The 25064-nt window shown below is 43.2% G+C and overlaps 1 protein-coding gene across 1 annotated transcript in view; it reads left to right on the top strand.

The window, feature by feature from the left end:
• The window catches only part of il1rapl2 (interleukin 1 receptor accessory protein-like 2), a 270711-nt gene that overhangs the window by 157319 nt on the left and 88328 nt on the right, over positions 1-25064 (top strand). The window contains 2 exon segments of the mRNA XM_034543447.1: positions 14298-14484; positions 14570-14723. Of these exon segments, the coding sequence (XP_034399338.1) occupies positions 14298-14484; positions 14570-14723 (341 nt within the window).

The raw sequence follows: 25064 nt of genomic DNA, 5'->3' as shown, positions 1-25064 counted from the left end.
CCTGGATTTAATTCAAAGGGAACAGAGTGGAGAAAGAATGAGTCCTAAAACCTGAAAATGAGTATGGGTTCCTTGTCTCAGAGTTTTGTTTAATGTGTTTCGGTTGGATTAATAAAGTCTGTGGTTAACACAAACTTCATCGCACAACCTGGACTAAAGTCTTTTTTTCTTTTTCTACGACCTTATAGGAAAATGTAATTAAATAAAACCTCAACGACTCACTGACATTTTGCATCGTCAGCGAACATTGTACTATAATATAAAGACATTTAATGGAGACATGGCTGAACTCTTTGGTCAAAAAGGGGCATATGTTGACATTTTCCTGACGGGTGACTTAGTGGTCGCATAATGACCGTCCTCAAGGCAGCGGTATGCTGCGCGGACATGTGTAGACCTGAGGGAGGAGTTCAGGGCAGAGATGGATGTTGGAGACCATAATGCACATTGGAGACCATAATGCACATCTGGCCTCAGAACCGTGTTTTCTCTACGACCTTTCGGTATGGTCGTGAATTGTTTTGAATGGAAAATGACCTGTGCCTGTTGTGTGAACTTAACCAAACCTCAACCCCATCAAAAGAATGCTCTAGTGTGTTATTATGGAAGGCACCGACTCTCTCAGCGGTTCCCCCTGTGGTACTGCGTAAGATCTACCACAGGGTACATCTTGCATTGGAGGATGAATCTACCCTCTGTAGATTATCACACACAAGAAACACGCAGATAGTTGTAACAAAGGGTGTTTCCTAATGCCAGCCAAATGTTTAACCTTTCTCCCCATCAGATTAACAGATGCGGAAGCGGGAGATAAAGACGGAGAGCGGTGAGAGGACGAGACTAAGAGATGAAGAGAACTAGAGAGAGTGCAAGACAAAGAGGAGGGTAAAACAGAGAGGAGGGGGGAGCAGTCATTTGAAGGTTCCTCTGTGACTTGGCAGCCACGGATTCGGTGCCACTCTCTCGCCAACGTGAAACAACATGTGCCAGTGCATGCCAACTTGAGCCAATGAGCCAATGCCTGCTGCCCTGGCCGGTCTTTAAAAAACTAAACAAAAGTAGGCCGTAGTTTTGACGCTTTGATGTTCAAGGAGTCCTAGGTTGCTCTGAAATGTGATCTGACTTGGTGGAAATAGGGAGGGAAGGACTACGTCAGAGGAGAAAGGAGGGCAGAGCGGGATGTGTGTAAACCAAGCTGCCTGTGAGCCAGAAAGACATCTCCGTGTAGCAAAGGTGGTGCTTTGATCCTCACAACAACAACGCCTCTGGCCTAAGTGTCCTTCCGGAACACACTGACTCCCACGGAAGACATAGCTAGCATGATTTCACCAATTGGACGAGAATTTAAAAGATCCTAGCTCGTCATTTGTACCGAATGGTATTCTTCATTTACACTCGTTCTCTCTGAGCATAGACCCACTTGTTATATGCAGTGCATATAACAAGTGGGCGTATCTGTGAGGGTAACAATTTTGTTTCTGGACCGCCAGTTTGAAGCCTTGAGTTTGGCATTTTGGCCCTCGCCATCTTCTTGTTTGCAATAAGAATTATAAAAAAACAGCCTGTGAAATGAATTACATTAGAAGATTAAAACATGGACAACTCCCAGACCCGACAACGCGGTGGTAGCAGTGAATCACCTTGTAGCCCCGCCCTAAAGCATACCCTGCTTTATGATCTATGTGACTCTAAATTGCCATCATTTACTAAATGAACATCATGCTGTATTGAAGAAGACTTGAAACTAGAGCTTGAGAACATAAACTCATGTTTACAATGTTAACTGAGGGAATAAATCAAGAGAGTCATTTTCTCATAGACTTCTATACAACCAGAGGAGTCGCCCCCTGATGGTCAGTAGAGAAAGTTTAAGACACTTAAGATTATTTCCTGAGGGCGAGCACTTTAAGAGATCTTTGAAGCCAAAGATTGAAATCTGCAAGTTTGCCCCTTTGTCAAAGAAACCTGTGGTCTTTAGTTGGCAATCAGCTTGTTGATTGAAAGAATAATAGTTTTCTTTAAAACATTCCATTGTCTAACTGTAGAAGGACTGCCATTGCTTGAGGACAGGACTTGAAGTATTCATTACAGTGCAAACACATACATATATAAACTTGTCCACATGAAAACACAAAGAAGTACGTGAACTTGAACGCTCTGGCACAGATTCACCGAAGATCAAGCATACACAAATTCATTTCAAACACAGGCCTGGCGGTGAATGCACGCAGTACTACACACTAATAATACACACAAACACACGTTCAGTGAAGTCACCTTGGCCGCGTGACGCTGCTTTTCCCACGTGCACATTGGCTGTCATGCTGTGAAACCCGAGCTTAACCCCACTCTCTGTTTTCTTACATCTCCACTCATTCATAACTTGCAGAAACGACAAAGATAAATAAAGGTAGTTGTCCATTTTAATACTACAATTAAAGTGTTCCCACAGTATTGCTGAACACGTGTTCATTTAACACGACATGTTACATGTGGAATCAGTAAGTGGTGCAATTTAACAACCAAGCTGTATTACAAACAGGGCAAACATGCTTGAAACCTGTATTCCTTCTAATGACCACGAGTGGTCGAGGGAGTGTGGTTGTATAGAAGTCTATGAGAAAATGACGTTTCTCTTAATTTATTCCCTCAGTAAACATTGTAAACGTGAGTTTATGATCTCAATCTTTCGTTTACAATACAGCATGATGTTCATTGAGTAAATTATGGTCCGACACATGTTACCCACTTGGTCTTTACAATAGCTGTATGATGAGAACGCGAAGTATTGCAAGTCCATCCACCTGGCTTGATCTGACAATATGGTCGATTCCCTCCCGGCACCAACAAAAAGAGACTTGAATAAAAGTATAATGTATGACAGTCAAGTAATCATTCATGGTGTCTGTGGTGTGAGCTGTCCGTGGGGACACTGGTTAGGTGGTTGCTTATCAGTAGTGTCACACACTGATCTGTGTTTCCCAGGTCGGGGTTACACATAATGGAAGTAAAACATGCAACACACGCTCGTGGCGAGATTCGCCCTCTTACACACACTTGACCTCACATGGATCACTGAGCAGGGTGCTGCGTCGACCACTTCTCTAAAGTAACCATGATTATAAAAAGAGATTTTTCCAATTTGTTAAGTGGAGGGAGGGGGGTGGAACCAATCCCAGCTGTCATTGGGGCGAGAGGCGGGGTTCAGGGCTGTCACATGGCCGTGCGCTCACGTCGAAGCATCATTAAAACCCTACTGACGCTCCACAGCTTTGTCATTGCTAAACTAAACATTGAACAAAGCTTTGCACAAGCAGAGCGTAAGACCTCGCTCAATAATGTAACACAACACCGCTTGTGTGCACGCATCGTTATTTACAAGCATTTGTGTTCAGATCCTTGTATGCACAGATGTGTGTGTGCGTGCGTGTGCGAATGCCTCAGCATGCGCAGGTGTCTGCGCTCCCTCTCGTAGCCTGTTAGTTAGATTGATAGTCAAATTAATCCGGAGCTCCATTCAGGTATAAACACGCTGCCTGCTGGCCAGGATACATCCCCCTCTATTAACGCCATAATTCAACGCACCCTGCAGCTGCCTGCCCCGTTAATATGAGGGTAATTGCAGGGAGGGTGCGCTTGATATATTGATGGGGAGGATATGGCAGTTTACAGGTTGATTCGGAGATTTAATTTATCGCTCATTTTATGTAATTGGAAGTTTTCTTGTTCTTCGGAGAGCGAAAGCACACACACACACCTACACACACACAATGCACTCAGATTAAATATTATCAGTGAGCAGGGCGCCTGGAGTTGTGCTGTAGGAGTGATGCTGCTCAGCCCGGGGACACTTTGGAAGTGATCGTGGACACAGTAGCACATGTACAGCAATCCCATCAAATTATGATCAAAGAGCAACGATGGGAAGGAAAAAAAGTCATTATCGCCTCACTACTTATGCTGTCTGTGTGCCAGTATAGCCTCAAACGCTACTTTCCACTCGCACATGAACTTCTGAGACGAAGACTCCGAGGAAAGTGGGGAAAACTAATCCAATCAGAGGACTGTCATAATTTTGTCTTAAAATATGTGTTGCATGCTTTTGAAGCTGTAAATTGTAATATTCTTTTTCCAACATGTAATTCAATGTAAAGTTTATTTGCTTTCTTTTCATTTTCATTTGCCAGCCGGGGTCGCCGGTAGCATCCAGTGATGTCTTTGGCTCTCACCTGACATCTGTTTCAGCATGGCAACACACTCCTCATTTGTGTTAATAGATATGGACTCATAAACACACACACACACACACACACACACACACACACACACACAGAGATAATATGCACGTAGCAGAAACACTGATATCCTATGTTTTATTCATAGCTGTCAGGCGACCCAACTGTACCCTTTCTCAGCCATGTTACAAAATAACAAGCCACACCCAGCAGACCATTCACTCACACACACACACACACACACACACACACACACACACACACACAAGTGTACCTTTAAAATTGCTGATAACAAAAGGGTTATGAATGTCAGCCGCTGACAGAATGGCATCCACAAATCTTCCCTTTCACCTTTCTAAATCTCTTTTTTAACCCCATTCATTTGCAGGTGGGCAGGACGCAGCCTTATTGGGCAGGTTTTACTGAAATTAAAATCAAGTCAAGTCAGGCCACATTTATTTGTAAGGCATGTTTGCCATAACAGGTTTGTTACCAATACAGAGAGTCCTGCACGAAGCAGCAGAGGACAAGCATTTAAAAAACCATGAGCGGTGGGAGCTGCAACGGATCATAAAACTCACGGATCGGATCAGCACAAAGGAGAAAAGGAGCAAAAATAGCTTTTAGAGATCCCTTATTTGCCATATTTAAAGATACAGATTCCTTTGTTGTTTGATTATAGCAGCTGGTCTACAAGGATCCAGGCTGTTCTTTCTGTCCCAACAATTTTACTTCGTCATTTATAGTGAGTTTTCTTTCTTCGCAAAAAGACAAATAGATATTTTTTTATGGATTTAAACAAATCTTGTCATTAGTAGTTTTAATAATATATTATAATCTGTTTAGAGTTAATGTAAACAGATCATAATTCATCTCTAATATTTATTTATAATTTTGTGAAAACATCTCCTTCGAACAACTGGATTCATTCAAGTTTCTCTCCAACACTACATTTTACGAGATTGCATGTGAACACATCCTGATAACGTTATAATTTACATTCGCCCAATTCTCACTTTCACTGAACAGAGCCTGAACGCTCCGTTTCGTTAGCCGTTAGCGGTGCTGCTAACATTACTAGTGCTCCTCCTGTTGATTTACACACTGATTGGTTGTTTAAAATGTCACACAATCAGAGATCAGTGACTAGAAAATCAGAAATGGAATCAGAATGTAAATCAGAAAGGGCAGAGATCCAGGAGCGGCGTTGGCATCATGCTAAGGTTAACAAGCCAATTGGTGTGCGAGTCAGTCACTCGATGGCATGTGCAAATGAAACGCCGAAGCTGGAAGAACCGCCTGTGGCTTCAACAGCAAGACAGAGACCTAGCTGAGGACGGAGGGTCGCCGTTACTCCTGGAGGGTTTGCGAATGGGAACACGTCCAACGCGCGTAATGCACAAACGACAGCATCACCCAGATGTGCTCTTCACCAAGATGAATAAAAAACAAACTCCTTATCCCCGATGCTCTCAGCTGGCTTGAGGGGCAAAAGCAGAAACGGATGAAATAGTTACAGAAGTAATTGGCATTTACATTTGCGTAGAGCCAAAGCTATATTTTTTTTCTATTCTATGGATTTGGGGATTTTCAATTCCCAAGCCTTGGACAAGTTTAATAGCCTATTGTGACGAGTTTCCTGTAGGGAAAGTGTTTGTTCATTGGTCGTACGGTGTAAGTGTGTTATTTTTATTATGAATAATGCTCCTAAAAGTTGACAATACAAATGTCACTTCACCTGCACCTGCATCTTAGTCACCTCTTTCAACCCTTTGCATGCCTGAAATTTGTCCCCAGAAGTAACTTCACAACCATGTAACAATGAGCAAATGTGGAGTGGCCTGATATTATTAGCTTATTGTTCACACTTTAATTCATTAACTATACGAAACATAAATGAAGCTAAAAGACAAGTCAGATATCTGGGAAAAAACACATGACTGGAAATCCGTACCACTCTTGTCTCTGACGTCTACTAATAAAGCTACAGATACGCTTAGCTTAGCATAAAGGGGGAAACAGCTTGCCTATACTAGCACATCATAACTCACTCATTAGCATGTTGTATCTGAGCTCTTATAGTCCCCCACAACCTAAATCAATAATAAGTTCAGATAGCTGAAGTGCACAATTCTAACCACACTGTGTACCACCTCTGAGTAAAGGCCCAGCCTGGAAACTCTCTAGCAAGCAGCCCCTTTGTTTGCTAATTGAGTGAACAGACCTTTTAATGTTTCTGCAATCCCTACACGCTGACGCGTAATACCGTTTAAAATAACAAATAAAATATGTATGTGGATGCAATAATCTTATTATCTCGACTTATCTCTCAATTACACGGTAAGACCTTAGTTTCCTACCGGTAGTGGCGAGCCTTGGTGCAGTAGATAGTGTTGATGTAGAACAGATTAGACTGCCAATAACGTGGACATGTGTCCAATGCATGATCCCGATAAACACTTGTGCTGTCATAAGCGCTTTGTTGGCCTGCAAAGTGTGCACGTCTCATGAGAATGAAATAACCTGAGGCTGTAAAATACAAACACATCTCTAATAGGATCAAGATGAACCATAAACACCATCTCTCTACTATTCAGCATTTCAAGAACTTTGCTCATTTTTGTTACGTTATTGCAGACATTTCTTTTGTCTGCTTAATAAAGTGTTGTGCCAAATAAATGTTCCTCTTGACAAATTAATTCACATTGGTAGCTGTCTTACGGACGTGGATGTTCCATTAACAGAATTTATTTTCAGCGGGATTTAAGGGCGATTCATAATAAACCTCAAAGACCAATTCCTGGCAGTAGAAAACCAACTTGTGTTCTTAATAATATATTTACATATATTTCTTGTCCACTCACTTTGTATCTAATTGTCATTCCCTATAAAGTCTCTACAGGCACAGATATGGAAATAAAAAGCTCATTCATAAGACTTCCAGAAGTGCAAAATCTCATAAAGTAGTTGTTTGACGCTCATTCACTTTCTTGCTGAGAGTTGGATGAGAAGATTGTTACTCTCACATGTCCGTAAGCTAAGTAGAAGGCTGCAGTCTGCTTGTTAGCTTAGCTTAGCATTAAAATGGGAGATTTAGTTAAACCGCCAGTCTTGTCGTCACTGTGATTGGTCTTCAGGAAATCACTGCTTCTGGCACTTGTCATTTATACATTTGCAGATGTTGATACCATTGGGTTGAGCTAAGCTAGCTGTTTAGCTTCGCTGAGGTAGGTACCTTCTGGTTGCAACAACTGCTTTATAGGCTTCGTATAAAAGTCATGAAAGTGGTGATCCTCTCATCTAATAAAACAGTGTACTTAAAATGTCAAACGATTCCTTAAAATATTTCAACACAGTGGTTGAGGTCTTATCTTTGCATCTATCCAAATTACCCTTACTTATTATCTGATCAGATGTCTGCTGGCAAATGATGAGCTGATTTCAAACATCTTTGATTTCAAGTAAACGGCGGTTCTTCATATAAAAGAGAGTTCCAACCTCAGATTCACTGTGTAAATACTGCAGGGAACACATCCAGGAGAAGTTTGGGATGCAATTTTACTCTGTCTATCATCCAAACACATCTTCTTCTCAGAACCTCACAAACAAAGGCCATGCACATCTGGTAATTAAGTGTGGGATGAATATAGTAAAGCTCAGGCTGTATTGGATCTGTTGGATATTCATTTTGATTAAATATATGTTCTTCTGTCTTCCTAAAATCCCCCAAAAGTCCCAGCTAGATTGTACTAGATTGTAAAATGACTAATAGCAACATCAAAATGACTTCATTATTTTAGGTGCAGACCTTTATTGGCATTACGGTACAGTTTAGAAACTAAATGTGCAGCTCATGCATTAAATACTCTCGTGTTTTTTACCTCAGGGCCATTTTAGTTACCAAAAGCATTTAAACCTATTCCACATATACACACACCCACATGCAATTTGCATCCGTAAGAGGTGCACAGCATGACATAAATGCTTCTGACACAGCGTTTGCATTGCGGTCTAATCGAATCCCTTTTTTAGTTCATCTCGGTTCAATGTGCGACACTGGCATGTATAGAACAATATCATCAAAGCAACAAGATGAAAGAATGTTTTAACATAAAATTCCTTCCATCTCTAGGATGCGCGAGTGTGTTTTATGTCAGTTGCTGGTGCGAGGGCTGATCGGAATTTGCTTTGAATTAAGATATTTAATTACATATCGGTAATGATGGAGCATGTGCAGGTTTGCTGCGTGATTTATGATCTACGTGAATCATTTGTGATTATATTTCAAGTACAGAGTATGAATATATTGGATTATTTAATCCAGAGGTGTTGGCTAACTACAGACCAATCTCTAACCTTCCCTTCCTCTCTAAGATCCTTGAGAAAGTAGTCGCAAATCAGTTGTGCGACTTCCTACATCAGAATAGTTTATTTGAGGAGTTTCAGTCAGGATTTAGAAAACACCACAGCACAGAGACAGCACTGGTGAAAATTACGAATGACCTCCTAATTGCATCAGATAAAGGACTCATCTCCGTACTGGTATTATTAGACCTTAGTGCTGCGTTTGACACCATTGATCATGACATCCTATTACAGAGACTGGATCAGTCGATTGGCATTTCAGGTACCGCACTAAGTTGGTTTAAATCCTATTTATCAGATCGATCTCAATTTGTATTTGTAAACGATGAAGCCTCAATGACCACCAACGTTAATCACGGAGTTCCACAAGGTTCTGTGCTTGGACCAATTTTATTTACCTTATATATGCTTCCTTTGGGCAATATTATCAGGAAACACTGCATAAACTGTCATTGCTATGCAGACGATACTCAATTATATCTATCGATCAAACCAGAGGAGACCAACCAGCTTGCTAAAATTCAAGAATGTCTTAAAGACATAAAAACATGGATGACCTGCAACTTCCTGATGTTAAACTCAGACAAAACTGAAGTTATTTTACTGGCCCTCAACACCTCAGAGATCAATTATCTGGTGATGTGGTTTCTGTAGATGGCATTGCCCTGGCATCCAACACCACTGTAAAGAATCTCGGCGTTATCTTTGACCGAGAATTGTCCTTTAACTCCCACGTTAAGCAAATCTCAAGGATTGCATTTTTTCATCTACGTAACATTTCAAAAATCCGGCACATCTTGTCTCAAAAAGATGCAGAAAAGCTGGTTCACGCGTTTGTTACTTCCAGACTAGATTACTGCAACTCCTTATTATCAGGCTGCTCTAATAAGTCTCTTGAATCCCTCCAGTTGATCCAGAATGCTGCAGCTCGTGTACTCACAAAAACTAAGAAAAGAGATCCCATTACTCCTGTATTAGCTGCTCTGCACTGGCTCCCTGTAAAATCAAGAATCACATTTAAAATTCTTCTCCTCACCTACAAAGCCTTGATTGGTGATGCACCATCATATCTTAAGGAGCTTGTAGTACCATATTGCCCCACTAGAGAGCTGCGCTCACTAAATGCGGGGCTACTTGTGGTTCCTAGAGTCCTAAAAAGTAGGATGGGAGCAAGAGCCTTCAGTTATCAAGCTCCTCTTTTATGGAACCAGCTTCCACTTTCAGTCCGAGAGGCAGACACAGTCATCTCATTCAAGAATAGACTCCTGTTTGATAGTGCTTATAGTTAGGGCTGAATCAGGTTTGCCCTGGTCGAGCCCCTAGATATGCTGCTATAGGCTTATAGGCTGCTGGGGGATGTTTTAGGATACACTGAGCACCTATCTCCTCTTCTCTCTCTCCTTATGGATGAATTTACATCTCTCCATTGCACCTTATTAACTCTGCTTCTTCCCCGGAGTCGTTGTGACTTCACGTCTCATAGGGTCCATTGGACCTGGAGGTGTCTGATGCCTGGTGAGCCGGCCTCCCGCGTTGGCCCTGCTGATGCGCCCCCCCCCCCCCCCCCCCCCCCTCCTCTCTACCTCCTTCTGTTTCATGGATTGGAGCTCCATTCATACATTCTGTCATATTCATGTAATGTGTTTATGTAACTTTGTAAATGCTGTTCATTCTGTACACATGACATCTATTGCTTCTGTCCATCCGGGGAGAGGGATCCTCCTCTGTTGCTCTCCTGAAGGTTTCTTCCCGGCCACCCTACGGAGGAAGCTCATTTCGGCCGCTTGTATCCGAGATCTCGTTCTTTCGGTCACGACCCAGAGTTCGTGACCATAGGTGAGGGTTGGAATGTAGACCGACCAGTAAATGGAGAGCTTTGCCTTCTGGCTCAGCTCCCTCTTCACCAAGACGGACCGGTACAGCGCCTGTTTTATTGCAGCAGCCGCACCGATCCGCCTGTCGATCTCCCGCTCCACCTTACCCTCACTCGTGAACAAGACCCCGAGATACTTGAACTCCTTCGCTTGGGGTAGGCAGTTTGCCCCCACCTGGAGGAAGCAATCCGCCGGTTTCCGGCAGAGCACCATGGCCTCAGATTTGGAGGTGCTAACTCTCATCCCTGCCGCTTCGCACACGGCTGCAAAACGCCCCAGTGAATGCTGGAGGTCACGGTCCGAGGAGGCAAACAGGACCACATCATCTGCGAACAGCAGAGAGGCGATCCCGAGACTCCCGAACCGGATCCTCTCCGCCCCCTGGCTGCGCCTAGATATCCTGTCCATGAAGGTCACGAACAGGACCGGTGATAAAGGGCAGCCCTGGCGGAGGCCAACACCCACCGGGAACGTGTCTGACTTACTACCGAGGAGACGAACACAGCTCCTACTGCAGGCGTACAGAGACCGGATGGCCCGTGCCAACGGGTCCGGCACCCCATACTCCCGCAGCACCCCCCACAAAAAACCCCGGGGGACCCGGTCGAAAGCCTTCTCCAGGTCTACAAAGCACATGTAAACTGGTTGGGCAAACTCCCAGGACCCCTCCAGTAATCTTGCGAGGGTAAAGAGCTGGTCCACTGTTCCACGACCGGGACGGAATCCGCACTGTTCGTCTTGAATCCGAGGTTCGACAAGCGGTCGGAGCCTCCTCTCCAGCACCATGGCATAAGCTTTTCCCGGGAGGCTGAGCAGTGTGATACCACGATAGTTCGAGCACACTCTCCGGTCCCCCTTCTTGAAGATGGGAACCACCACACCGGTCTGCCAGTCCATGGGCACTGTTCCCGACCCCCATGCAACACTGAAAAGGCGTGTCAACCAAGACAGCCCAACAATGTCCAGCGCTTTCAGCATCTCAGGGCGGATCTCATCCACCCCTGGCGCCTTGCCACCAAGGAGCTTTTTGACTACCGTAGCGACCTCTGCCAGGGATATGGGTGAAACCTTTTTTCCCTGTGCAATGTTATTTTTGGGGAGTCTTTCCTGATCCGATGTGAGGTCCTGGGACAGGGATGTCGTATGTGTATAGATTGTAAAGCCGTCTGAGGCAAATTTGTAATTTGTGATATTGGGCTATACAAAATAAACTGAATTTAATTGAATTGATTTATATTACCAACAAGTGAGCCCTGTGATTGGTTCACTGTCCGGGTTGAGCTCGAGCATCCGTAACATCAGATAACATTCAATCTCCGATAATGGATTCTCCAGTCCCCTGGGAGGGGGGGGGGATCCCCGGTAAAAGACTGCATTAACATATCTTCACCTTTTAAAATCATAATGGCGATCACGTGAGCAAAGTCATATTTACATATCCAGCAAACACAGAGTCATATTGCCATTCATGGGAAGTTCTCCCCCAACTCCTGTTAGCTGGTTACTAAATGGTCCACCGTGTTTACCGGCTAGTTGCTAACATTGCCTGTCTGCTTTCCATTTAAAATATTAGCAAAAAGGAGTGCTGGGGTTCGGCAACCCTCCCGAAATGAAAACGACTTATTCATCACGTTCGTCGCGCAGTGATGGAAAAAAAAAAAAAGTGTTGGTCAACACTAACACATGTAGACGTGGGCCTGAATCACTGGAGGCAAGACAAGATGCCGGAGGCTGGAGAAGGATGCGCGAGGAGGGGAGAAACTGAGAGAAGGATGGTTGGATAAAATGCCTCTAGTTTAATGCTTGGTATTCTTAGTTACACCTACACACACGCACACACACACACACACACACACACAGCACTGATGGGATAAGTGGTTTAGATCCACTTAGATGAGAGGTTATAGTTTGGGGACAATGGATGCGTCCTCCCAGTGTGTGTGCGGGTGAGAGAGAGAGATCAATGCGGTCCTTTGTGTCTGGAGGTGAACTTGGGAGAACATCTACACACACACACACACAAACAAAGTTTTTTTTACTTTAAATCCAAAATGGTGTTGAATGTACAAACCTTCAAAGTTAGTTATTTTCATTTCAGTAGACGGTAAGGCTCAAGGCCCACAGTGTCACATGTAACATCGTGGCAGCAGGACGAGGTGTGTTATATCTAATCCCTCCAACATTGCACAGACAAAAAACAGCTCACATTTTTTCAACACAGTCCAAAGAGATGACCAGTCCTATAAGTTATTGTTCCAGCTCTGTTCCTGCACACCTGATCCAGTTAGGAGTTGCACCTTAATTGTATAAGGTGTGCAAACACAAGGCAGTAGTTAACCTAGCACAACAAATAGGCTTTAGGTCTGGCCTGAGAAACATTTACTGTGTATGATTTAAGTAGCATTAAGCTGTAAAGAGAGCATTGACATATTATCACCTCATACTTTTTTTTAAATGGCGAACACAGTTGTTTATTCATGCATCCAGGTGACACGTAGCAACGTTAGCATTTAACTGGAGTCGTGGCTCTCGGTAGCTGAGGAAACCTGGGAAACATCTGGCTCCTGAGCTGCTAAATGAGCTGCTAAATGCTATCCGCAATGGTCGCCTGCTAGTTGCTGACTTGTCCGTCTTTTACAGTGGGGGTTTCGGAGCATGTTGACAAAAACAGCTGATTGGCACAACTAGAAAATGGATTAGCTTGGGTGGTAAGAGTGAATGTATGCTCGTAAAACTCAAAAAATGAGAAATGCTAAAAAGCTCTGGGGAGTCAGGTGATAACTGTCTGCGTTCATACTTTGTCAATTAATCCTTTGTCAACAAAATATCTGCATTCTAGTTGGCATGAGTGTTCCAAACTGATAAATCATCGGCACACACACCATCTGTCATGTTCATATTGAACAATATGTATCCTGCATTACTTTTTTTTTCTTTACCACTTTGCCAATTTTCTCAGCATTCGCTGAGTAAGTGTACAGTTAGTAGTAGCACATACTATGATGAGTAGTAAGTTGTCATTACAATGGCTACGATAGATAATTATATCAAACGCTGTAACAATTGAGAACTAGCATTAGCCTAAAAGTGCAAGGTCCAAAGCTGGAACTTCCCACACCTATTAGCATAAGATCTCTTGCCACCACAGTTTTAGCCGAGAAGGCCTCTCTAAGCACAGGTGTAAATAATGCAACTTATGATGTCTGTCATGGCTTGCTGGGACACTCCAATAGACCATATCCATATTATTGTTACTTGTCACACCTATGCTTGTCCTACCACTTACTTACATTACATTACATGTCATTTAGCTGATGCTTTTATCCAAAGCAACTTCCAATCATGTTACATTCATACACTGTAGACACAGCTAAAGGGAACAATGCAGGGGCGAGGATTGAACCGCCAACCCCCTGATTGAAAGATGGACCTGCTAACCACTGACCCAGAGTCAGCCCCGACTACTTGTGTTTGGATATTGGACTTTAGTTATCATGATAAATCCACTTTTTATGGACAAACCCTGATATTCTGAATCCCAACTGGGTCTTCAGCTTTATTGTCCTTGTTTTTAGCTGTATTTTTTATTTCTGTGTATGCACAATGAGAGACACAAATAACCAGTCAAATGTCTGGTATGTGTACACATACATGGCTGATTCTGATTTGAATTCAATACAATGAGTACACCATTCCCTAAAGATGTACCTTTGCAAAGTGTCATTTCTTCAGAAAGTATGTTTTGTTTGTGCTAGTTAGTCCGCTAATGTCCGTAGAACCTGATAAAAACATTTCCCCAATGTTGTGTTCGTAATCTCTTCAGGAACTCCACATACTGCATGAAAGTGTCCATGTCCATGATTGTGGAGGAGAAGGATGAGGGGAGATGCTTCAGCAGCAAAATCCGACATCTGGAGAAAGCTGAAATCACCCATAGCAAAATGATCACCTGTCCCGATATAGAAGACTATTTGGCCCCGTACAAGCAGCCGCAGATGACCTGGTACAAGGTAGGGCACACAAACCGGATATGAGTAACCGTAACTAAGCCCTCTGTAGACCGGTGTAACTTGATCAGGCTGTGTCTCTTTGCAGGAGTGCGAGCGGGTTGAATGGAGAAGGTCCATCACTGTTAACACTACAAACGTCTGGATTCCTGAGGTGGAAGAGGGTGACGGGGGCAATTACACCTGTGAGTTACAGTATGGATCCAGACTGGTGCGGCGGACCACACAGCTCAAAGTTACAGGTAGGACACGGTTCATCAATGGATGGATGGAGGGATGGGTGGATGGTCGCACCAAAAAAAGTGGATTGATCTATGGAAAAATAGGATGGGATAGGGAATGATGCAATGGGATGGGTAGAGTTTGGACAGGATGTGATACTAAGCAACAGAATGAGAAAGATAAAAAGGGACTGATGGTATAATCACGGCTAAATAGAAAACAACCAGGCGACCCTCACCAAAGGCCCCTGAGGCTGCTGTCCTGCACATAAGGGGTTGAGGAGTTCACAGATGTATTCTGGGGCTATGCCTAATGTAGCCCCAAAGGTAATTATTAGAATTTTGAAACCAATTCTGAAAGCCAGTGAAGGGAGGTTAAAATAGGGGTGATGAGATCTTGCTTAATTCAATTGGTTAAGATGTTTACTGCTGCATTTTTATAGTACATGTAATCACAAGAGAGAACTCTGTGACTACTCACAGTAGTCCAAACGGCATGAAATAGAAGCATGGAAACTTTTGTCCAGGTCAGGAGATAAAAAAAAGGTGAACAATATCTCGTTTTGGACTGTTTTAAACTTGTTGACTTGAGCACTAAAACAGTTTCACTCCAAGGCGACATTTATTGACAACTGCCAATGTTATCAATGTTGCCTTGAACAGAGTTGAGGGGACCAAACAATGATCTCTGATTAATAGTCCACTAGCTGCAGGACATTATCGAACATGCAGCACTTAATCTGTTGAAGTCTGTTGACAAAGACAGAAGGTGTCTTCAGACCAAAGCTTTCTGACTCCCTGAGAGGAAGTGTCTTGTAACTATGATATCAGGACTATAAAAAAAGATTGATATTGACAATTGATATTGGCACATACAGCCAGGTGTCGTCAGCATTAAAAAAAGAGAAATTTGGCTGAACAAACATGTGAATTGTACAGGTCCTGGGTGTCCATTGGGTCAGGCAGACTCAGGCAGTATATGCCAACACGTAGCTACTCAATGTGTCTTATTTTAGAGAATTGATTAATTATATGGGCATTACACCACTCCACCCGAGTGGTTTCGGGGTAATTTGGCGAATCAAAGAAAGAGAGTGGACTCAAACCATGAAATATTCACTCTGGCTGCTTTTAATACACAATGGATCTCTCAGTGACTCCACAGCATCCATTATTTTTGACAGATGCCACGTCTCAGCAATACATCATTCATCATTACTGCACCACTTTTAAAGTTTCCTCTTTGCACAATACAACTCTCAAACAACGGTGTGCATTTACATTCACGGCACCACGTTGTGAATTTGCGTTTGGTCTATTTGTTTTTTTCCCAGATTAAACACACATTGCTTTGAGCTCCGCTGACTTAACTTCGACTCGGCAGTAACATCTGCACTATGCTGTTAGGAGTTTAAGCTGACTTGCATCTGCACTTTTGTGCTGTGTGTGTGTGTGTGTGTGTGTGTGCGCTTGTGTCTGTGTGTGTTGGGGGGGGCGGCAGTCCCTTTGAGTGTGTGCACATGCATGCTTGAGTTTTGACGTTGTGCCATGTGCATTATGCATGTTGGTGTCTGTGAGCAATGAATGACAACATGGTGTGCTTATGTTGTACGACACACACAACATGACACTTTCCCTCTCTCACACACACACCACACACACGTACACAAACACACAAAAACACACACACTAAGTGATTCTCTAGTCTGTCATAATGGATGTGGCATGAAAAGCAGCAAAGAGTAAAAGCGTATTCTCCTTGAACAATATCCTTTGAGTATGCTGTCGTGCATTTTGTGCTCCATATCTCCTACATTTTGAATTTCAGGACCAAAGTCTGGGTCTCTTTCATATTGGCCTTTGTGATTTGGTTCAGACGTACGTCAGCCTTTTGTTGAGTGGAGTCCATACGAAGGGGATCGCTTTACTTGTCAAGGAACTATTCAGAGCCACTTTTCCTCACTTCCCTTCATCTACTCCCCCGTGGAGGACGATAACGTGGGGAAACACACTTTTGTTTATTGTGTAAGGAAACAGTTCCTGATGGCTCCCGCGTTGAGTCACCACGTTGTAACATCTCTTCCACTGCATTGCAGAACACTTTGATCAGATATTATTACGTTTGCTCCTGCATGCAGAGCCTTGCTGTGTTTTATGAAATGGATGGAATGATAATCAGAAGTGCCACAATGATAGTGCTGTGTTTTGTTAAATACAATATTAATACAATACTTGTCTGTTGCTTGTCCATATTGAGCATTGCTAACACAATGCAACACCATGTGAACATGCAAACCAGAGGCCCTCCTCAAATTGGTCTGAAAGATCCACATTCTCATAAAAGCACCCAGAAGACTCCTATTCATTCCCTTCTTTTACAACCATCTATAGGAATGTGTAGGTGGGTATGAACAAGGGTACCGTGACAAATGTCTTGATAGAATAATCATAAACTTTTGAATCCTTTGAGCAATCCCAGTAATGTCAATTGCAATCGACAAATAAATAAACGCACAGGAAATTATCCCCGCAGCTGTGGTCTCGACTGGTCCTGAAAGAAAATCCTGAGTCTTCTATGTCTGAGACAGAAACGAGTCAAGGCCGAGAATAATGTGACACATGTCAACAACATTCCAGGTTCCAGAAGTCTAGACGTGAATCCTGAAGTTAAGGATAAAGATAAATAAAGAGAGACAAAAGAAACTGGAGCAACACTGTTAAGTTTCATGTCTACCTCACGTCATATGCCGTGTTGTTGTTTTGGAGTCATTATCAGATAAGTTATAGAAATGAGCAGAGAAGCAAACTAACATATGGGGACAGAAGACCTTAGTGAAGCAATATAAGCATACATGTATGTGTGTGTGTGTGTGTGTGTCTGATGCTGGACACACTAACGGCTGGGAGGCCAATTTATCTCGTCCTGAATATCTGTGGCTCTCTCATTGCTTTTCCTTCTCCATGCGGCCTCTCTCTCTCTCTCTCTCTCTCTCTCTTTCTTTCTCTCTCTCTCTCTCTCTCTCTCTCTCTCTCTCCCCGTTTCCACAAACATGTAGGCAGAGCTTAGGGCCAATCCTCCGGGCCATTCCAGGCCAACGCTCGAGATTGGATACATGTCTGCGCGTGTGAAAATATAAATAAGTGTGCGTGCATCCGCTGTGCATCTCCGCGTGTGAGAGTTACTATGTCACGGTACTTCAGCATTGCAGCAGCAATCGTTGGCCATAGTGAAGGATGCATCTGTCTCACCTAGCGGAAACGGGGGGTTTCTGGAGCCTCAGCTCCGTTTTTTTATGACAGCTCGCTCACACTGTACACGAGTTCCAGAGAAACCAGCCCGTGGCTAAAACATCTCCGTCCTGCATCCTGTAGTCAGGCCTGTGTCTCTTGGCAGCGAGGGTTTTATCGCCGTGCTTTCAACATTAAATGGAGATTAAAGCAAAGACACGGGCAGAGCCTGCAGATCAGCTACTGGCTACGACGTTGATTCCAGAGAAAAACACACTTAGCTGAAAAGAAGTGCTGGAAATAGAAAGCTGGCTGTGAGATTCAGGGGGAAACCTGCGACGGGGAGGATGTGTTCTGAATGTCAACCTCTCAATGTCCTTCATTGAAAGCTTCTCAGTTAGATTTTCTTTTTTTTTAAAACATTGGCAGCTTTTAATTAACTGCTGCACCTCGAGGGAAGTGAGCGCTTTGTGAACGTTGAAGTAATCGCTCGTGTTTACCGGGCCGCTCATACTGTCGAATCTTAGCCCCGGGATGCGCTTGGATCCAGACGGACTGCGCGCCATCGCGGCTGGTGTCATCGCTTGTCAGGGACACTTTAATTCATTTGGCATGAAATCAAAGTACAATTAGAAATGTCAGAGAGGTTATTTATCATTGTTTATATATATATATATATATATATATATATATATATATATATATATATATATATATATATATATACATGATCTATAAATCTTGAGGAAAAGTAACGTTCCTGACCATTTGTACGGCTATTTCCACATGCCGGTTTATTATATTGAATTGGAAAAGCAGCCATTTCAAAGAGATATACGATTGATAAATCACAACTTAATTTCATGCTAGTGGGATAAATGAGACCCCCAAAAAAAGAATTGAACAGCTTTTTTTTCCCTCACATCAGTTAAACAAACAGAATGTGCGCTAGCCTTTTACATTACATATATTCAATGGTTTGAGTGGACAATTATCACATCAATATGAACATCTAGGCTCCCTCATGCGGCTCAAACTGTAAAAAAATAAAACACAAGGGAAAAACCTTCTGTATATTCAGACTCTCCTCCCCAAAGGTGGGGAGGCAAAGATGTACTCCGTAGAGTGGAAGGGATTAGTGCATGCTGCAACCAGAGCTTAGTCGTTGTACTTTGGCCCTCTGCTTCAGCCCACGTATCGTTACAGTCGGAGGCAGCGGTGGCTGTGGCCCTGGAAGTGCGTCCCTCAGATAGCTTGTAAATCCTCCATCTCCAGTCAGGCTTTTTGAAGCAGTCTGAAATATATTTCTGTGGCTGTTATCATTTTTTTTACGACTGCCTTTTGGAGCTCTGCATTCCGTGACGCCAGTGATTCTTGGCCGCCTGACAGACGAGTCAGTCAGTTCCTGCACTAAAGATGGCGGGAGGATGCTTTCCACTCATTTTAAGGCTTCAATTAATTTCCTCTGTAGCAGCAGAGCACATTAGAAGAGCCGCCGGGAACTCCTGTAGGGTGAACCAGGCAGACGAAGCACTTTAACTTTAACCAAGCAACGCTTTAAACAGACTTGAAACACTTAATTGCTGAGGAACTGGCTACTTAAAAATAATAGGGACATTTCTCATTTATAAGGTAATTTCTTAAAATAAAAAAATAAAATATTGCCTTTTATTCAGTATAATGGCCGAACATGCAAACAGCTGACTGGACCCAGCAGCATTTCCCGGGAGCCAGACGGATTTCTAGCAACTTGAGATCTGGCGTCCCAGGACCGACCGTCTGAGATGATTATTGTAAAGAGGAGCGCCGTTGAGGCATTTTCCAAAAACAATCAAGATGGCTGCAGCGGCTGTGGAACTTACTGCTGAAGCCGCTACCGCATTTCTGATTCGGTCTGTGTGTTGGGATGTCAGGCTAAGCACAAACACCTTTTGTCTACAAATTCTGATGGCAAAACCGGCCGCACTGGTTCACGGACGTATTGATGTCAGTGAAATATCCATTTTTCCTGATCCGATGTGAGGTCCCGGGACAGAGGATGTCGTATGTGTACAGATTGTAAAGCACTCTTAGGCAAATTTGTGTGCATAAAAAAAAACTATTCCCCATCTTCATATGAAAGGCTGTCCTTGATTTAAGTGCAATATTTATTTTTGTTGTCAGTTTTAACATCAGAACTGAAGCAAGTTTAACTTTAAACTCAAGATGACTTAAGTGGGGGTAGGAACTTAATTTTAGTCTGGCATGATGTTTCATCCAGTCGCTGTATTCAGAACAGGTCTGTTGTAATATGGTTATGTATTAATAATACTGTTTTGTACAAATTGCACAATACATTTTCTACTTTTTTTGCAGTTGTCTTCAGTGGTCCCTTTCCTATATTATTATTATGACAGCTATATACCAGTATTTTATTGTAATAAATACAGTCATATAAAGTAGGTTATACAGTAGCACTGCAAAATAAGTGACAATAACATTTAACTATAAAGTACGCCCAAAAAATAACATAATAATACCGTACATCAGCATGGCAGAAATAAAAGTAATACCGTACTGTACAGTCAGTTTACTGTGGCATGAAATACAGCAATGGCTAGATAATGGATGACGGTAAGTTTCTGTTAATTTGACATCTTACAGTGTAACAGATGGACTGATTGAGCACAGGCACAGATAGATGCTGATATGTAAGACATAATTTATCCAAATGTGTAGATAAATGATCAATGAAAACATTGATTTCATTTACATTCTCGGAAAGACAAACGAGCTGGATAAGATGAAGTGCTGGATTAGGGTAGGACATTTGAAAATGAGTAAAACGGAAAACTTTGTTCAATCAAACTGAACAAAATGGAAATATATTAAAACTATCAACATTGAGGTATAATGAGGCTAAATTAAAAATCATCCACAAAGCCAGACGTGATCTCTGCACTTAAATCCTGATTCCTCTCATTATCCAGGGAATTAATTCTGCCCTCTGAAATGAGGATAGATTCTTAGAGAACGCTAAAGACCTTTTATATGAGAGGAAGTTCCCGCAGACGGACTAACGGACAGACTGAACCCTCTATATTCCTCAGATCGCTCCGTCTGACAATAACATACAAACAAGCCAGGTTATCTCTGTAAAGAAATAGTGGAGTAATGTCTCCCGGAGCAGATAATGCATGCACAACCTGTTATCATTTTTATTGGTTCATAGGGTGTTTTCATAGAGCCAGCACGCCTCCACCCAACTATTTATCTGACTCGTAGATAAGTGAGTCCTTTACACCGGTTCAAAAGATTAATTGTGAAGGTAACACAATTGCAATTCCTCTTCCCGGAATCGGCAGATATAATAACTGTGTACAGACGAATCTGTGTTTTTTAAGAAGTAGCCCCAATGCAAACTGTCCACAGTAAATGACAGTGACGTGACATCCACATTCATTATTTATCGAGGTGGAGACAGAAACCTCAGAGACGATACAGAGACTTAATATATTGACAAATAAAAACAGAACTTGCATAGTCGCTGCATTTTAGGGCAGAAGTTTCTGCCTCTCTTACAAATATTTCACTTCCATGAACATCATACATTCAAATCCCCCTCCAAACAGAACCTCACTCCGATTACTTCATAATGATGAGTTAAAGCGAAAAAACATGTGTCTTGCCACCTAAATTTGTGCAAATTATAACACCTAACTGTTTGTTCATGTGCCACAAACAACCAATGTACCCACGATCTGAATGCTAGCTTTGTTAGCACGAGTTGAAACACTCGCACCTCGATCTGACTCTTCTTTGCCTCAGTTGACGCCATCTACATCAAGTTAACACCCGTTCACCCCCACTGTCGTCTGTCCACTGTCTTCTATTGTGCCGGCTGTTACAGGATGTCACTGTCATCCTGAGCGCTCTGTGACGTACCTCCTTCCTGTTATGCTACATCTCTGAGCTAATCCAGTTAGCAGCCATTTTCCAGATCTTCTGTGGGTGACATCATCGTCTAGTCTTGTTCTTCTGCATACTCTGTCTCAAGCAATTCTGCATTATCACCCCAGTCTCTCTCCCCCCAGTCTCTCTCTTTCCTTCTCTTTTCCTTAGTCTTTTTCTACCCAGAGCCATTTATCAAAAAAGTCTCATCCATATTTCAGAGGCATTTCAAAGTAAAATGTGTGTTAGCAAAGTACACAGCATTCAGGCTAAATTTAACACTGCTGAGAATTTTTAGGGTGTGTGTGCACGTGTGTGTGTGTGTGTGTGTGTGCGTGGGAGAGAGAAACAAAGATTGGATGTGAGATGGGCAAGAGATAGAGAGAGACAAAGAAATTGAGGGGATTTGCCATGGTGCAAAATATTTGTAACCTCATTGGAATAATGCTAAGCCTAATGCAACATTACTTCCCCTGCACGGCAGTTTTACATGCTCACTCACCCTCTCTCTAGGACGCAGGACGCATTTAAAGATTCTTTGTCTTTCCCTTCCAACCCCCTGTCTACATCTGTTACAGCCTGTTTCTCCACCTTCCTCCCTCCCTCCTATCTCTCCCCTCTTTCCTCCTCTCGCTCTTTTAGATTTCTCTCCATCCCTTGCTTTTCTTTCAGTGTGGTTCTTCCCTTCATCTCTCTTGATCTTTCCATCTCTCTTCCCTCCTGTTCCATCTATCTCTTGCTCTTTCTCAATTTGACACACTGTGTACCCGGTGTGTGTGTGTGTGTGTGTGTGTGTGTGTGTGTGTGTGTGTGTGTGTTTTGTGCATGCGTTAAGGGCCCATGACCTAGTTAGAGTCTCACCTCCTAATTCATTGTGAAATTGGCTCTGTTCTCCAAAGACAGATGGTCTCGATGAGGTTACTACTCACACACATACACGCACACACACACACACACGCACACACACACACACACGCACACACACACACACACAGACACTTCCTATTAACATGACTCTGCAACCTAAATAGAAAGCGAGACAGAGAGGGACAAACAACATTATCAGAACAGAATAGCCAGTGTGTTTGTGAGACATTTGAAGTCAGTACCTCAGCACAACAGGAGAGGTGTGTGACTGTATTTCAATCCGTGTAACTAATCAGATTTGTAAATGTATCCCTCAATGAATCTGCTGCCCGCTATTCTCACGGTGAAGTAGTCTCCTAGCTAGGTGAGGTGATTCAGAGAGTCTTTCACGTATTAACAAGTCTGATTACTAACGTGTTCTGGATGCATATTGGCGAATCCTTTGCACATTAATAAATCTGATTATGGGAACACGGATATAGTTGCTGTTACATAACGCTCCCCAGACATTTGCAAATAGATCTGTTACAATAACGGCGTCACGTTAAAAGACACACAATACCAGTTTTTTGCACACGTCTTCTGGGTTTGCATACCCAAACCAATTCATGGTGTTTGGGATCAGGGCAGTGTTAAAAGAAATACAAATATAAGGTCATGTATGGTGGTGGCGGTCACCTTCCCTCGCCAGTGATGTAGATGATTAATGAATACAATCTAAAACTCAATCTTAAACTGCTTTCTTACTGAAAAAAATGAAGTTTCTCAAATACATCTTAAGGGTGTGACAGGCCTTGGTGAAGTCCCATAGTCATTTCAGAGATAAACCCAGACACCTGGAGGATTCAAAAGAGATTTTCTTTCCTTCCTCATAACAGAAAAATACTCAAACGAAGATAACCCTCGTATGAGGAAGTTTAAAGTTTCTAAGAGAGGAAAATGCAGTAATCACAGGCTGTGATGACATAAAACTATGTATGAATGTCAGAGGAGAAACTGAGAGGGTTTTGTGAAAATTCACACCTTAGGTGCGAAGACGTTTAAGATTCAGATATGGAGAGAAAATGTTTTTTTGTGTGTCATTCGGGGATGAAGACTTGTGGTTAGTGGGACTGCTGGTGTATCATCCGTCAAACCCAGAGGTATGTTTGTTGCTGTAACATGGGCTCTATTTGATTCCAGAGGTGTTGAGACGGTAAAGTGGCTCAGTGGTAGAGCAGGGTCGTCCTTGAAGAGCAGGATCTGCAGTTCGATCCCTGGCTTCGCTAGTCCATGCCGATGTGGGCAAGACACCCCAAAATTGCTCCCTCAGGCTGTTCCTGCGGTTTATGGGTATGGATAGGACTGATCTGGTCTTTGTATGAACGGGTATGGATGGGACTGATCTGGTCTTTGTATGAACGGGTATGGATAGGACTGATCTGGTCTTTGTATGAACGGGTATGGATGGGACTGATCTGGTCTTTGTATGAACGGGTATGGATAGGACTGATCTGGTCTTTGTATGGATGTGACTGATCTGGTCTTTGTATGAACGGGTATGGATGGGTGAATAGTGTCATGTAGTGTTAAAGTGCTTTCAGTGGTCGAAAGACTAGAAAAGCACTAAACTGTTATGGTTGTGTGGTGTGGAGGACCCAAACGCACGCTCACGCAGTAGTTTGCAAAACTCAAAGTGAGGATCTTTATTTTCCTAACAAGTCGGGGAAAAAACAGCAAAGAATAAAACAAACAAAACATTAAGCACATGGCACACAACAACAAACCAGACAGGAGGGGAACAAACAGGGGAGCCCACACTAACAGCAGACAGGGATCCTAACAGTACCTCCCCCTCAACGGGAGCCTCTTGGCGAACCACCGGGTCTGATGGGGTTCTGCCGGTTGAAATCTGTAATGAGCGACGGATCGCAGATCTGGGAACAGGGCACCCAGCACCGCTCCTCTGGTCCATAACCAGTCCACCAGGTACTGATACCCCCTACCTCGACAGCGGACATCCAATAGGCGGTTGACCGTGTAGACGGGGGCCCCCCTCGATGAGTCGGGGGGGGGGTGGAGGGAGTTCTGGCGGAGGGTTTAGGGGGCTGGAGACAACGGGTTTGAGGAGGGAGACATGAAATACTGGGTGAATCCTCATGGAACAAAGCAACTGCAGTTTAACCGAGACGGGGTTGAAGATGGAGATGATGGGAAAAGGGCCGATATATCTGGGGGAGAGCTTCCTACACTCTGTGCGGAGGGGAATGTCCCTGGCCGAAAGTCAAACCGACTGTCCAACACAGTAGGCCGGTGCTGGAACACAACGTCGATCCGCCACTCTCTTGTTCTGCTCAG

The sequence above is a fragment of the Cyclopterus lumpus genome, chromosome 10 (assembly GCF_009769545.1).
Source record: "Cyclopterus lumpus isolate fCycLum1 chromosome 10, fCycLum1.pri, whole genome shotgun sequence".
NCBI classification, from domain to species: Eukaryota; Metazoa; Chordata; class Actinopteri; order Perciformes; family Cyclopteridae; genus Cyclopterus; species Cyclopterus lumpus.
This window is presented reverse-complemented; position numbering and strand designations above follow the sequence as displayed.